The sequence below is a fragment of the Xiphophorus maculatus genome, chromosome 6, assembly GCF_002775205.1.
Source record: "Xiphophorus maculatus strain JP 163 A chromosome 6, X_maculatus-5.0-male, whole genome shotgun sequence".
NCBI classification, from domain to species: Eukaryota; Metazoa; Chordata; class Actinopteri; order Cyprinodontiformes; family Poeciliidae; genus Xiphophorus; species Xiphophorus maculatus.
Window position 1 is genome coordinate 6,596,882 of NC_036448.1, and position 13,628 is coordinate 6,610,509.

At 40.0% G+C, this 13,628-nt stretch overlaps 2 protein-coding genes across 2 annotated transcripts; one reads left to right on the top strand and one right to left on the bottom strand.

Annotated features, from left to right (window-relative positions):
• tmbim1 (transmembrane BAX inhibitor motif containing 1) lies at nt 1-11,861 on the top strand. Its single transcript, XM_023335874.1, has 12 exons — nt 1-244; nt 5,151-5,468; nt 6,536-6,603; nt 8,140-8,204; nt 8,281-8,334; nt 8,429-8,479; nt 8,564-8,603; nt 9,972-10,009; nt 10,097-10,184; nt 10,266-10,361; nt 10,460-10,513; nt 10,605-11,861. Exons 2-12 carry the CDS (start codon nt 5,156-5,158, stop codon nt 10,752-10,754), a joined length of 1,017 nt encoding a protein of 338 aa, XP_023191642.1. The 5' UTR covers nt 1-244; nt 5,151-5,155; the 3' UTR covers nt 10,755-11,861.
• Nucleotides 11,643-13,628, bottom strand: LOC106699773. The gene is made up of 3 exons (XM_014470822.2): nt 13,520-13,628; nt 13,071-13,308; nt 11,643-12,325 (listed from the first exon to the last, which is right to left on the bottom strand). The coding sequence occupies exons 1-3, from the start codon at nt 13,560-13,562 to the stop codon at nt 12,163-12,165; spliced, it is 444 nt and encodes a 147-aa protein (XP_014326308.1). The 5' UTR covers nt 13,563-13,628; the 3' UTR covers nt 11,643-12,162.

A 13,628-nucleotide genomic window follows, 5' to 3' on the forward strand; every position in this document is an offset into this window, starting at 1 on the left:
TGCTGCTCCCTCTGCGGGTGTGTGTTGGGTGTGTTTCACAGATTCCTCCGGACTCCACCCAGCAGCCGTCCTCTCTCCACACTTCGTGGAAAACCGTGTCGCTGCAGCTGCTACGCGTCGGCCCGACTGCTTCAGTCTCGCGGACTTAAAAGCGACCAGTCTTCGCTGTGACGGGACCGGAAGTGACCACCTCGAGGCAGATAACTGTGGGAATACAAGAAGCAGCTGGACGCTTCATAATTTGGTAAGTTGAACCTCATAGTCTCCATGGCAGCTGATGGGGCCGTACAGGGCTGCACATTCACGGTGGAGGCAAATTTTGATATTATGGTGTCGGTGAGTTTTGTGAGCGGACAGCGCCTCGGTGATTCACCTGAACGGCTCGTTTGTTACTTCGGGTTCGTCTCTCCGAATCAGGGTGGAGGAGGACGCTCGAGCATTCCGACTCAAACTTTATCAGCCATGTTTTTGTCCCGCCGTTCAGTCAAAATAAAGTCACTTAAGAAGTTATTCTTTCGACAGCAGCTGTTTAGTCTCCTTTCCTGAAGCCGTTGTGAAATAGGTAAAATTGTTTATTTGGTAGATTTAACAGCTTCATTTCGCTTCTTGTGTGAATCTCGTCTGTTTTCCACCTTCTTCGTTTTCAACGTTTTCCCCCCGACACGGGACGCACCTTTTTGTTTCTGGTTCACGTTTGGACTCATAGCTGGGCATAGAACTGGTTTTTGTGAAAACAATAGGGCTGGTTTCCTAAAGAGCCACAGCAAGTCATGACATCATGAACCTGAACCTGGATGCTGATCTCAGTCTTAGATTAGACAACACCTGAGCAGACTGTCTTCATTTCTGAAAGCATTATTAGCAAACAAATGTAAGCCGAGTAAATACAACATGCAGTTTTCAAATAATTTACATCAATTTAAAAAAAACCCAAACAACTCTAAACCTCACTTTGAAAAAGGCAACCACCCACCATGTTAAACCATGAATTATCTGAGATTACAAACAGTATTTCAAAAGATGAGTGTGGTTTCTCTAGCAGCACCCAGTCCTAATCTCTAGGATGAAATATATATATATAAGCAGACAGTGTTAAACAGGCTGAATGAAATGTACATTTGTCAGGCTGGAAAGGGTTACAGAGCCATTATCATCAAAACATGGAGCAGTGCTGAATATCTTTGGCCTCGCTCAGCTTTCAGTATTATTCTGAGAGCACAGTGATAACTCATCCAGGGATTCACAAAAGAACCTGACAACTAAGGAACCACAAGTCCTGAGTTGGGGGAGAATACAGCATCTATTTATATAATCCTGAAGGTGAACGTCCAGTCATCAGTTTCTGACCCTAAACTGTGTACTTGGGTTATACAGCAGGACAATGACTCAAAAGATGCCAGCAAATCCACCTGTGACTGGCTTAAAAACAAGAAAATAAAGGAAACATAGTTAGTTAACTCCATAAAGGACACAGAGGTGGGTAGAGTACCCAAAAACTGTACACAAATAAGAGAAGAACTACTTCCACTTGTTTTTACTCAAGTAAAAGTAAAAAGTAGCCGTCCAAGAAATTACTCGGGTAAAACAGTATTTTACCCAAGTACGAAGAAACTGACCAATACATCAGTCATTTAATGTTTAAAAATTACACCGTCGAAGAGACCAAAATATACAATTATGTGGAAATCGTGGTTTTTTAAAGGCCAAACTGATAATTTAGATAAATAACATGATTACAAAATCATAAAGCCAGACATAAGAAGCATTTTTCCAAACTAATTTCTTTCAATATGGGACTTCAACAAAAACTGCAGGTGTGTGTCTATCTGGTGATTTTATTTATTTTTTTCTTGTTTGAAACAAGCTTGTTCTTTATTCAGTGAAGTTACTCACAGTGGGTAGAGTATCCAGAAAGTTTACTCAAGTAAAAGTAAGATTACTCCTAAAAGTTGTTTGTTTTTCCCCCACTCAGCCATATGTAGCTACATGCTACCCGAATCTTTTCATAGCTGGTGGTATTTATTATGCCGGATTTCCCTCTGCTAATATAATAAGGAGTCCAACACTATAAGAACTAAACTAAACATCCAATGGGGAAACTATAACGTCGTCCTCATCAGTTTAATCCTCAGTTATGTACATTGCAGCTTCATGGACATCAATCTTCCTCTACAAGAGAAAAGACACTCCAGTCTAGTTTCACCAATCTGCAGTCCCAGACAACACAGTAGCTGCATTTCCATTGACCATATAATTGCGCAATTTCACAAAACTGCAACGGAAACACTTTTTTTTTTTTTTTTTTTTTCACTCCACACAAGTCACATGATCAACATCCAGATGTTGTCACCAGCACAAACCACTAAGATGAAGTAGACGACAGGAAGTAGTCTGAGGACCACGGTGGGGCATATCTTTTTAATGATTTATTAGGTGAACAAACTTATTTACATATGATTTAGTTTGTGTTTCTTAAGGGAAACCCCTCAATTGTGAAATATTTTTTTCTTCTCTACATTTGCGGGATATTGGCACATTTCTGCACACATTTGTCATAGAGACGTAGCGAGTGATCCATGTTTATTGATCCGCAATACCAATGATCTATTGTCATGTGCATCACATCTCTAATTAAGCTTTCATCAGACATTTTCTTTGCCTGAATTTACAGAGCAACATCCAACAGAGCAGGGTGAGTGTTTGCGACACAGAAATAACCTTTTTCTGACAATTATCTAAAACACAAAATGCATAATTAGCTTAAAACGTAAACATAGAGAGATGTCTTTGATAGAAACACTTTTTTTTTAATCTCAAATTTGACACCAATTGGTTTGACATGAAATGTAAATTCAGGTTATAAAAAAACCCCTCTTCATTAGTATTTTAAATATGACCACACTTCACTCATGAAAAAAAACTTCAACTCTCTAAAGCTGTTAAATTAGTAAATATAGTATTGAGATGACATTTTGCCATTCCAAATTGCCAACTTCCAGTTAACGAAAAGATCAGATTTATTTATTAATTTCGGTCATTTTCAATCTTTCCATACACGTGTAAGAAATAGGAAAAAAACACAAAATGCTGAAATAAAAAACAAAGACAAAACTAGTACAGAAATAGCTGAGCAATATTGAAGTTCCTGTCGATGGCAGGAACACAGTGGACCAACAAAAGTGTAGGTAGAAGCACACGCTTCTCTCTGCCATCTTTCCTGGATATTTTTACTGAAATATATCTCCAAGGAACTTTATCTGAGTCTGTAGACAAACGTGTAACGAGAGCAATCATAATCCAACCTTCTTGTAGTTGATTAGAAAGTTATTTTCGTACATTTTCTTACATGTAAACACAGTTTTAGCAACAATTCCTCACCCGAATCATCATTTGCATGCGGCATTGTATTACAGTAGCTTTAAAGATTATTGTTTTGAATGGATATTTTAATAATCTTAGGAAACATGGCTGATCTTTTTTTTTTAAATGATATTTAATCAAATTGAGGAAATGGATTTTATTGTATGGGAAGTAGGAGAGTTTTCTATTAAATGTTGCACATTCGCTTGTTCCTGGGTCACCATGACTCAGAACCGCATGACTTCGGCTTATCGTGGTGCTTTTATTTTTAAAAAAACCACCACCACCAACAAACAAGCAAACAGAAAACCCTCATGAAAAACTGACAGACATGGTTTGCAACAAGCTCGAAGCTCCGCCCTGCTGCTCAGACACGTCTAGAAGCGAAACCTGACGCTCCTCTCCGTCCGATTCCAACAAGGAGATCATCGGCTCCAGCTCCGCAGCTTGTTCTGTGACCGCGCTTTTCCAGTTCCAGCGACTGTTTTGTGTCCGGTGGTTGCCTGGCAGCGCACTTATGTGACCTCACGACAGGCGTGTGTGTGTGTGTGTGTGTGTGTGTGTATTTTCCCCCTAAAAGCCCTGTTAAAAACAAAACCATGCTGCATTTAGACGCCAACATGTAAATGGGAAAACCACCCACTAATCTGTTCTTTTTAATACGGTGGCTCTGCTTGTTTAAATGATATTTCAGGCTTTGCAAAAAAAAAAAGTTCCTCCTTTTTTTTAAGAGATTTACTGGAGGTCCATGTGTTTTTAATTAACCACATGCTTATTCGAATCCACATCCATTAGGATGTTGCCCAGCGTGTTGGAAGTGTTAAATAAAATATTTACACAGACACACACACAGTCGCACACAGCCGGGTTATAGTTGGACTCTGTTTTTTATCCGTTGTTTATATTGAAATATTTGGATTTCCATGATTAATTTTGTCAGTAGGGAAAAGCAAAGGTCATACCGGAGTGTATTAGAATAATAATAATGTAGCAGGGTCTCATGGGGGGGGGAATCCACCGCTGGGAATGGCTGATGGGTTACAGGTTTTCCCGTTAAGGCCCGACTTTGTTGTGCTTTCCTCTAAAGACGGAGAAGAGAGGGCCGAGGAGCAAAGCGTGACGTAACGCACAGAGTCTGTTTCTAGTTACACATGAACGTCAGCCAGAAAGGAACGTTTCTATATATAAAGAGTCGCTGAAGCTCGGCTAGCTATTTTCAGTTGCTGCATGTATATGTGAGCCCCCCCTCCTGATCTATGAGAGGAAGAGGGGAGGGAGATGTTGTGATCATGGTAAAGGAAGAGAGCAGTGTGCTAAATGTGGGTTAATCACTATCAACATTATCATTGCAATACCATATTTTCATAGTATCACCCAGGTCTAGAACTGGACGATAAATTGGTTTTAATGATTTTGTGGAATTTTAGTTTTTTGAAGATTTAATATTTTGGATTTTTTAAAAAAGTTTTTAAGCAACGCACTTTTTGGGTTTTCATATTTCAGAGTGATGTCAGCAGGACCGCCATCTTGTTTGGCAAGCGTGTTTTACAGCTTCTGTTCATTTGGACTTTGAATTCGGGTCAACTCTATAACGGAATATTGCAGCCAGGCTAAGACTTTTTTTTTTTTTTTAAATCACAAGAATAGTCATGATTATTACCAGAATATTATGAGGATATTATCAGAAGAAAGTCGCAATTTTCCGAGAACTTATTTATTTATTTTCTGTTTAAAAAAATAGCAAAAAAAACTACAATGAGGATTCTTTGATTCCACTTCCTTCCCTACAGGCGTCATGTCCAGGTCAGACTACCCTCCAGGGTACGACAACTCCCATGGTCCGATGTACCCACCTCAGGGTGGGGGCTACCCGCCTCCACCTTCTTATGGCTTCCCCTCCTATGGTGGTCCTCAGCCGGGTCAGCCTTTCGCTCCCTATCCAAGCGGCCCAAATGCCCCTCTCTTCCCGGGCCAACCAACGGGGTATCCTGCCGCTCCGTACCCAGGACAGCCGCAACCTGCAGGACCTCCGGGATCGGGCTACCCCGCCCCACCACCAATGCCTCCAGTCATGCCCCCCACCATCCCATCAGGAGTTCTGAGCTCAGGTAAGGGTCCGTTTATTTTACTGTCCAGCAGAACATGCAAAGCATTTGACTTCTTTGAAATTGTTCACATTTTATCAACAACACAAAGCAGCAACATTGTTGAAACAGTGTCCTTTAAAGTCTTAAAATGTCTTAAATTTATAAAACAAAATAGAATTTTAATCACAGGTGTTATATATTCATATATTCTTGTAAATGTATTTTTTTTTCCCCCCAGGACTGTAAAGTTTTGAGTTGCACGCAGATAACTTCATCGCAATCTGTGACTTGAGCTAACTACCTGCTAATCTACCGTTGCTAACAGGCTAGCTAGCTTTTTGTGTCTATCATTGGTAAACGGTCTTGACAGGGAACAGAAAGCGATTGCCACTCGAGTTGAAACCCAACTCACGGGAAACGACGGCCACAAATAGGTCAACATTTTTCGACTTTCTCGTGTCGAATAGCAACCGCCAAACAAAATTTCAGATGCACGAATGTCATTGGTCACTTGGCTCTGATGGCATGTTAGGGATATTGTAGACAGAAAAAAAAGAGGAGTAAATTTCTGGCAAAAAAAAAAAGAAAATCTGACATTTTCTAGAAAAACTCAGAAATTGTGAGATTGATCTCAGGAATTTTCTGTAAAAAAAAACAAAAAAAACAAAACACGGAGATTTCTGAGTTTCAAAATTTCCGAGAGTCTAAAATTTTTATACTTGCATGTGTTTTTTTTCTAGAAAATTTCTGAGATTCAAAACTCTTCAAAAGACTTTCAAACTCAGAAATCTCCTTTTTTGTGGAAATTTGCACTTTTTCTTTTCTATCTGCAATGGCCCTAATATGTCATCAGACTTTGGCTGGAGGACATTGTAGAGGTTCCATAGGAAACAGACAGAGAGGAATCGACATCGCTTTCCGTGCGTCAAGCTGGAAACCTTTCTCTTCTAAACCTTTCTCTTGAATTGCGCTGTATTCAGCCGCATCGCATGTTTTGTTGGCATCTGATCCGAATGCATTTCCCTCATCTCTGATTTTAGTGGCCTTATTTTTCTTTTTATTTCTTCTTCTTTTCATGAATAAAACAGACGAGGAGTTCGCGGCGAGCGGCAGCAACTGGGACGACATGAGCATTCGGCATGCCTTCATCAGAAAGGTGAGGAAGGCCAGGCCTGGCGGTCTGACGAGCCACAGCTGTTTCTGTTTTACGCAAACATGCTGTTTTGTGGGCGCAGCGTTTTCAACACAGCTGCTCTCCAGCTGTAGACGAAATAATAACAGATACTTTGCTTCTCTTTCAGTCCCATGTAAATCTAGCTTTATCAGACGCTTGTTTTAAATGGAGTGCATTTATTTATGAGGGGTTTTATTTCCCTTTATACTCCCTTTGGCATAAACCCACATGACGGGAGGCCTGGAAACTTGGCTCATTTATAAGATGATATTGCATTGGAGAGAAGCAAGAAAGTCCAGCAGTGACACAAATTTTATGGGGGTTTTTTTGGGGGGATTTTTTTTTTTTCTGTTTCAATCAAGAATGAGTATAGAAGAAATAAAAAATCCTGTCGCCTGTTGATCTCTCTTTAAGCTTTCCTTGCTGTGAGTGAGTCTTGTTTTGTTGGACTTCCTGATGATGTGAAAACTTTTCTTTCTGTTGAATTACGTCTAGGAGCAACTTCCTGCTTTATGTCTAAAGCAAATTAAGAGCTGCTGCTTCTACGTCTACTCCAGTATTCTAATTAGATTTATTTAAGTTAGATTTTTAGATAAGATATGTGGCCCCTATTAAAAAATACAGTGAGCTTTTGTTGTTGTTGTTTTTATAAGACTAAAACGAGCTAAGCCCAGTGTTGGGGACGCTAGGCCATGTCATGAGTTTAAAATAGTTTAAAGCTAACTGGAAATTTGAAAATACGACCAGGGGATTATGGGTTTTTGGAAGACATTATTAACAACACCCAAACACCAACTATAAAGTCTCAAAAAAGGCAAACATAAAATAAATCCAATTAAAATAAATAGGATTTTTTTTGTACTGTAGTTGTTTCATCCTAATGAAAGTCTGGGTTATTGAGTTTGTGTGAATAATAATAATAATAATAATAATAATAAAAACACCCTTTCACCAAAGAGACTTTTTAACTTGTCTTTGGCATCACTGTTACATGTTTATGTATGTAAATAAATCTATAAAAAAACAAATAAATGATGCTTAGCCTGGTGGGGGTGTAACTGAAGCCTGGTGACCCACCAGGCTTCAGTTACACCAGGAGAAACCCTAAAGTTGTCAACTTTTCTTTCTTCTGGATTCTTCTTCTGTAGAGTTTCATGTCAAAACTGAAAATAGTAACAACATGAAGGGCTGATGAACAGTGGTCATACTGTTGGCACTGAGTTAGAGTATCGTACACTAAGTGCTGTAAGTGCATCAGCAAACCGTTAACAGGACGTTATATTATTCATATCTCTTTATGGATGATGCTAAGTGGCGTTTTCCATGTTGTCAGATGAACATCATTGCACATCCCTCCCAATATATATTTTTTTCCTTACAACTTGCGAATCATTTTCACGCAAACTTTTACTTCGTTTCCTTTTTTTTGTTTTTTTTCCCTGTAAAACAAATGGTGACCTCTTCTGATCCGCTCCTCCTCCGGCCTGCAGTAGAACGGCTTCCCTCTGTGTGTTTCAGGTTTACATGATCCTGGCCTCCCAGCTCCTCGTTACCACAGCCATCGTTGCCATATTCACCTTCGTGTGAGTACGCCGTCGCGGTTCTTGTCCGTCGCCGTCGGAGCGTCCCCTGTTGCTAACCGCCTCCGTTTCCCCGCAGTTCACCGGTCCGAGATTTTGTACGGAAAAACCAGGCTGTGTACTGGGCGTCATAGTAAGCCTTCCTCTTTATTTTTTATATGCCTTAAAGCAATACTGTATGTTGGAAGACAAGTGAATATTAATTATAGTGTTTGTTTAATTTAAAGCGCTGTGTATTTCATCACCCACATTGTGTTGGTTTGCTGTAAAGGCCCACGGTGAGTTTTATAGGAAAACCAACATTTGTGCAAATAATCACCACTAAGTACTAAAGCCGCCCTGTTTATGCTTTCCTCCTTCAGGAGGAAGTTCCCATGGAACGTCATTCTGCTGCTGATCTTTGTGAGTTCACGTTCTCACAGTTTGTCATCCGAAACAGGACGTGACTTCCTGGACTGACCTAGAGTTTATTCTTAGATTCAACCGTTGGAGCGCTCTACTTAAAAGTGTCCAGGTTCTTCCATCAGCGTAGCCTTCATGCTAGAGGTTTAGCCGTGACTCAGCAGCAGCAGCCTCCCTGCTGACAGTTTGAGTGCTGTTACTTCGTTATCTCTGTTTTATCTGCTCAACCAGCTTTTTCACATTTTGTCACTTCACTACGGAGATCGTCTGGCGAAGAGAGAGAGAGAAAAAAAAAAAACAACTCGTCACCACGACTTGCTATAATTAAGTCGTAAACAAGTCGTTCCCACGAGTTATCAAGTCGTGGTCAAATTTTCTCCTTTCTTTTCTCCCATGTCTGTGCTTTGCATATGGATGAATGGGTTTGGTGTTTTTTTTCTTTTAGAGTTTAGTGTAATGGAACAACACAAAGTTGCACATTATTGTTTGTGAAGTGAACATATTCATGGTTGTGAAGGCAATCTGAATGCCGCATTTGCCCTCCACACAGCGAAGCAACACTCGTTTAGAGACGCAAATGTTACACGACCTTTTAAAGCAATAAATAAAAAGGTTGAGTTTTTGTAAATGTCTGCTTCAGGAACTTTGATGTCGTTTTTAAAGAATCCAATTTTCTGTGTGTTTTCAGAGGATGATGTGGGAATTTGTGGAAAATCGGGGGGGAAAGCACAAAGTGTCCAGTTTAGGGTAAAAAGAAAAAAATGTATCTAAAAATAGCACTACTTGTATTTTTAGAATCGCTTTGACATGGGAAATCAACTTATTACATGTAAAAAAAACAAAAACAAAACAAAAACGCAGATAAAACCAGCATTTGTTATTACATTTATATTTAAAGCTGTAAGTTCTTTATTATTTTGAGCCGGAGTTCAGAAACTATGGTGAATCCAAAATCCAAATCAGAATTTCAGAACACTTGGAAAAAAAATGTTGTTCGGATTCAAACCTCCTGAGTTTCTGGAAAGAACAGCCGAAGGTTTCGATGTCTAGATGTTCAAAACAGAGCAGCAATACACTAAACACACAACACATTCAGGTTATATCTTCAAAAATAAAAAAGAAAGTCGAAACTGTCTTGAGCTTCTCTTCCACTTCACAGCTACGTACAACTTTGTGTTTGTTGAAAAATAGAAAAAATCTTAATAAACTAAGTTGAAGGTTGTTGTAAAGTGACAAAATGTGAACATATTGAGCAATTTTACAAATCAAATGATGTTTTGGTTTTATGATCGGTTAGTTTCTTCAGAGTTCATAAAAGCTTTGCCATACATTGTTACTCATGTTGTATTTTTTTTCCCCCGGTCTCAGACTCTGGCTCTGTCTTACATGACTGGAACCATCTCGAGGTATTGGGGGGGAAAAAACCCAACCAAACAAACAGTTGAAGCCTGTTTTTTATCCTGAGTACTAATCCAGTTTCTTTCCGGTTGTAGTTACTACAACACAAAAGCTGTGTTTCTGGCTCTCGGGATCACTGCTGTTGTGTGCATCGCTGTCACAGTCTTCTGTTTCCAGACAAAGGTGTGTGTGTGTGTTTCTGCTTTTACGACGCTGGTCCAGGAACACATTTTTAACCGGCCGGTTTCTGGTTTCACCGTCCAGGTGGATTTCACAAAGTGCCAGGGCCTCTTCTGCGTCCTCGGGATTGTTATGTTTGTGACCGGCATCATCACAGCCATCGTGCTTTCCTTCAAATATGTGAGTCTGAGCGAACGTCAGGGTAAAAAAAAAAAAAAAGATTTCATAAGCAGAACTTATCGGGCTTCAGGATCTCCTAACCGACGTTTGTCGCGCAGATTTATTGGCTTCACATGCTGTACGCGGCGATAGGCGCCATAGTGTTCACTCTGGTGAGTGTGTTTTTTTTTTTTTCTTCTGTTAAATAATTCCTTCCCTCCCTTTCTACTCTTTTGCTGCTAATGCGTCTGTGTGTGTTTGTAGTTCCTGGCATATCACACTCAGCTCCTGATAGGAAACAGGAAGTACTCCATCAGTCCGGAGGAGTACGTCTTCGCCGCGCTGTCCCTCTACGTCGACATCGTCCAGATCTTCCTGTTCCTGCTGCAGATTATCGGATCCTTCACCAAATGAGGCTGAGCGATCCGGATGGGCGCTGGAAAGGAATACGTTGCTTTTTTCTCTGTTACAACTTTTACTTTTTTTTTTTTTTGGGGGGGGGAGCGTAAAAAACAAATCATAGCATAAAATTTATTAAGGTTTTGAACCAATGCAGGGATAGAATCAAGTGGCTCAATCTGATTTTTGTTACCATGTATGGAGATAACGAAAACTACTTTTATACTTGTAATATACATATTTATATTATGCACTCGTCATCTAGTGATGATAAACACCCCTGTTTAAATTCCACATTTATATCAAGTGAAGCATTATAGACCCATTTAAAACGTTTTCTGCCTTTTTATTATGCCATGTGTGGAGAATTCAGTTGAAAAAACAAAATAAAAATATTAAAAAATTACAAAACAGAATGGAACTGCCATCATATTTCAGTGTTTTCTACAGAGCTATTAAATGTTCTCTAGATCTGTCCTGGGATAGTTTATAATGCGTTTACAGAGGCACTAGCCCAGGGCTACAGTTTTTGAGGGCGCCTCCCAATTAATTTTATTTTATTTTTTAATGAATGGATGTTTTGCAAACGTCATTAGTTATATAAAACGTAAGATGGCCCAAATTAGGTGAATTGTATTAATATTTTGGGGGTTTTATGAGTATAAACAATATTCACATCTTGGATAAGTTAGTCGATTTGTTTGGAAACCACGTTTAATTATTATTCGTCTATCCAGCATTAAGTTGGAGTTTCCTTATTAGGCATTTTGTTTTCCAGTTGAAGCTCACAGGGTGTGGAGAAAAAACCACCTCAAAAAAAAATCATCAGCTCATATTTTTCTGTCACAATAATATTTTAACAGGCGTGTGTTTGCTTGAGATTCACTGTAAATAGCTGCTGTCTTTTTTTTTTTTTTTCTTCTTTGCAACAACTTACTAACCTGAATGTGCCACTATAAGCAATATCACCTGTATCCTTGGCAAAAAAAATCTTTTTCCTAAAACTACTTCATTATGTAAGATGTTGTCCTGTAGTGACTCAGTCAGATCAGAAGCAGTCTGAGCCAGCAGGGTGGAGTTGAACCGGTGAAATGTTTCAGCTGAAGGAAAAAAAAAAAAAAATCCACTCCTGATTTACCCGACCGCACCCAGCTGCTGCTCTGGGCCAGAGCTGCACGCAATCCTTTTATTAAAGCAACAGCGTCAAACACTCAGCATGTAAAGACCACATAGTTGGTGTAAACACACATCATTCCTGAAGATAACATGTTTGCATTTTCGTATGAAATAAACTGTTTCCTTTTGTTTACACCAGGTAGTGCTTATTGTTTACATGTAGCTTTTTCATGTATAAATCTGTTTTTCTCCACGCGGCTTTAGGCAGAAGTCCTCGTGTCTCTCGGGGCGTGACGGGGTTTACGCGTCACCGGTCCAGCTTGGCGTGCTGGCGATATCGACTCCCGTCGTATTCGCCCTCGTTGGATCGTTTCATCCTCTGTCTGACCTTCAGCTGCTTCAGGCGGTTCTTGTCCACTTGTCTCTTGGCCAGAATGAAGCCGATGATCCCCGCGGGGAGCCCGATCATCCTGGGGGAGACGGGAGATGTTTTTGGTCAAGCCAGAGATTGTCAAATTCACCAGAAACGACCATTTCTGTACAATGACCTACTTCCTGTCCGCCACTTGTTTCTTTAAAGCTACCAGGCAGATCAAATCAAACTTTTAGATAATAGTTTGTCGACTGTAAATCTACATGTCAGTGTAAATTTTCGTATTGGTTGTGTTGTAAAATGTTGCTTCGTTGAGATGAAAACCTTTGCGATAAAAGCAAACGCTTTCGTGCTCGGGTGAATCTGGTGACATCACAAAAGGCATCATTTTCCGCCATTTTTTTCTTTGTTTGCAGGTTTTAAATTAAGTTCCTTTTTCAAACACATTTACTTGTACTTTATGAATCTGTTTCAGCTGTGATTGACACACTTTAATTCTGGATCACGATGGATCCCCACCTACTCCGGCTTCAGTATTTGCAGATTTTTCTGTGGAGTGTTGCTCTAAATTTACAACAACAAAAAAAGCTTCTTTGCAGACTCTCCCATTGTGGATATCTAAAATATTTGAAAGAAAATGCAGTTTGGGAAGCTGAAATAGGAGTAATCCTACCTAACATCTGCTTGCATTTGGAAAGCAGCCAATCCCAGAGCACCATTCGTTTTTCTTTTATGCTGATTGGCGATTTCTTCGTTTCTCAGTAATATATTTGGGGTAAAAATAATCACGTCTTACGTAGAGTAAAGACGTGAGGTATAAGCAGGAAGTGCCGCAGGCTCACCAAGCATATCCTAACTTCATCATAGGGTTCTTGGCCTTCCTCCTGGGGATATACTCCGGACACTCCGGCTCTTCCTGCCCGAGTTTGTCTGCAACCTTGTCGGCCACATCGGAGCTCCGTGTCGGCTCGGTCCTGGAGCTGGACAGCCCGGCGGTGGGGGAGACATGAAGCCGCAAACGGTGGCACAATATCGGGGTCAGACGACCGAGGAGCCACCGGCAGGAACCTCCGTGAAAAGCTGGAAGACGAATCCAGTTTTTTAACTTTATCACGGTTTCTTCAGCAAACAATATTATGTTTACAGCAGGTACAGGAATTAAATCAGCTAAAAACAATACAAACAAGCTACGTAACTAATACAAGATAAATTATGTTACCCTGGTAACATCTAGTCCTAATACAAAAAAAGTATATCGTCTGTCCTGAATGTAAGGATGAAAAGGTTTTACCTGTCAGAGATGCCCTGAGTGCCGTCAGACTGGAGGCAGACATGTTTGTTAAATAACAAAAAGGAGAAAAAAACCACGCATGCGCTTTTCTATCCAAACTTGGACTTAC

What these genes read in the sequence shown, in the direction of transcription:
- tmbim1 (XM_023335874.1), top strand. Translation starts at nt 5,156, where the DNA reads ATGTCCAGGTCAGACTACCCTCCAGGGTACGACAACTCCCATGGTCCG. An exon ending in ATCAGGAGTTCTGAGCTCAG is followed by an intron (nt 5,469 to 6,535) that starts GTAAGGGTCCGT and finishes TGAATAAAACAG; the next exon opens with ACGAGGAGTTCGCGGCGAGC. An exon ending in TCGTGCTTTCCTTCAAATAT is followed by an intron (nt 10,362 to 10,459) that starts GTGAGTCTGAGC and finishes TTTGTCGCGCAG; the next exon opens with ATTTATTGGCTTCACATGCT.
- LOC106699773 (XM_014470822.2), bottom strand. Translation starts at nt 13,562, where the DNA reads ATGTCTGCCTCCAGTCTGACGGCACTCAGGGCATCTCTGACAG. An exon ending in ACTCAGGGCATCTCTGACAG is followed by an intron (nt 13,309 to 13,519) that starts GTAAAACCTTTT and finishes TTCGTCTTCCAG; the next exon opens with CTTTTCACGGAGGTTCCTGC. An exon ending in ATGAAGTTAGGATATGCTTG is followed by an intron (nt 12,326 to 13,070) that starts GTGAGCCTGCGG and finishes CGTCTCCCCCAG; the next exon opens with GATGATCGGGCTCCCCGCGG.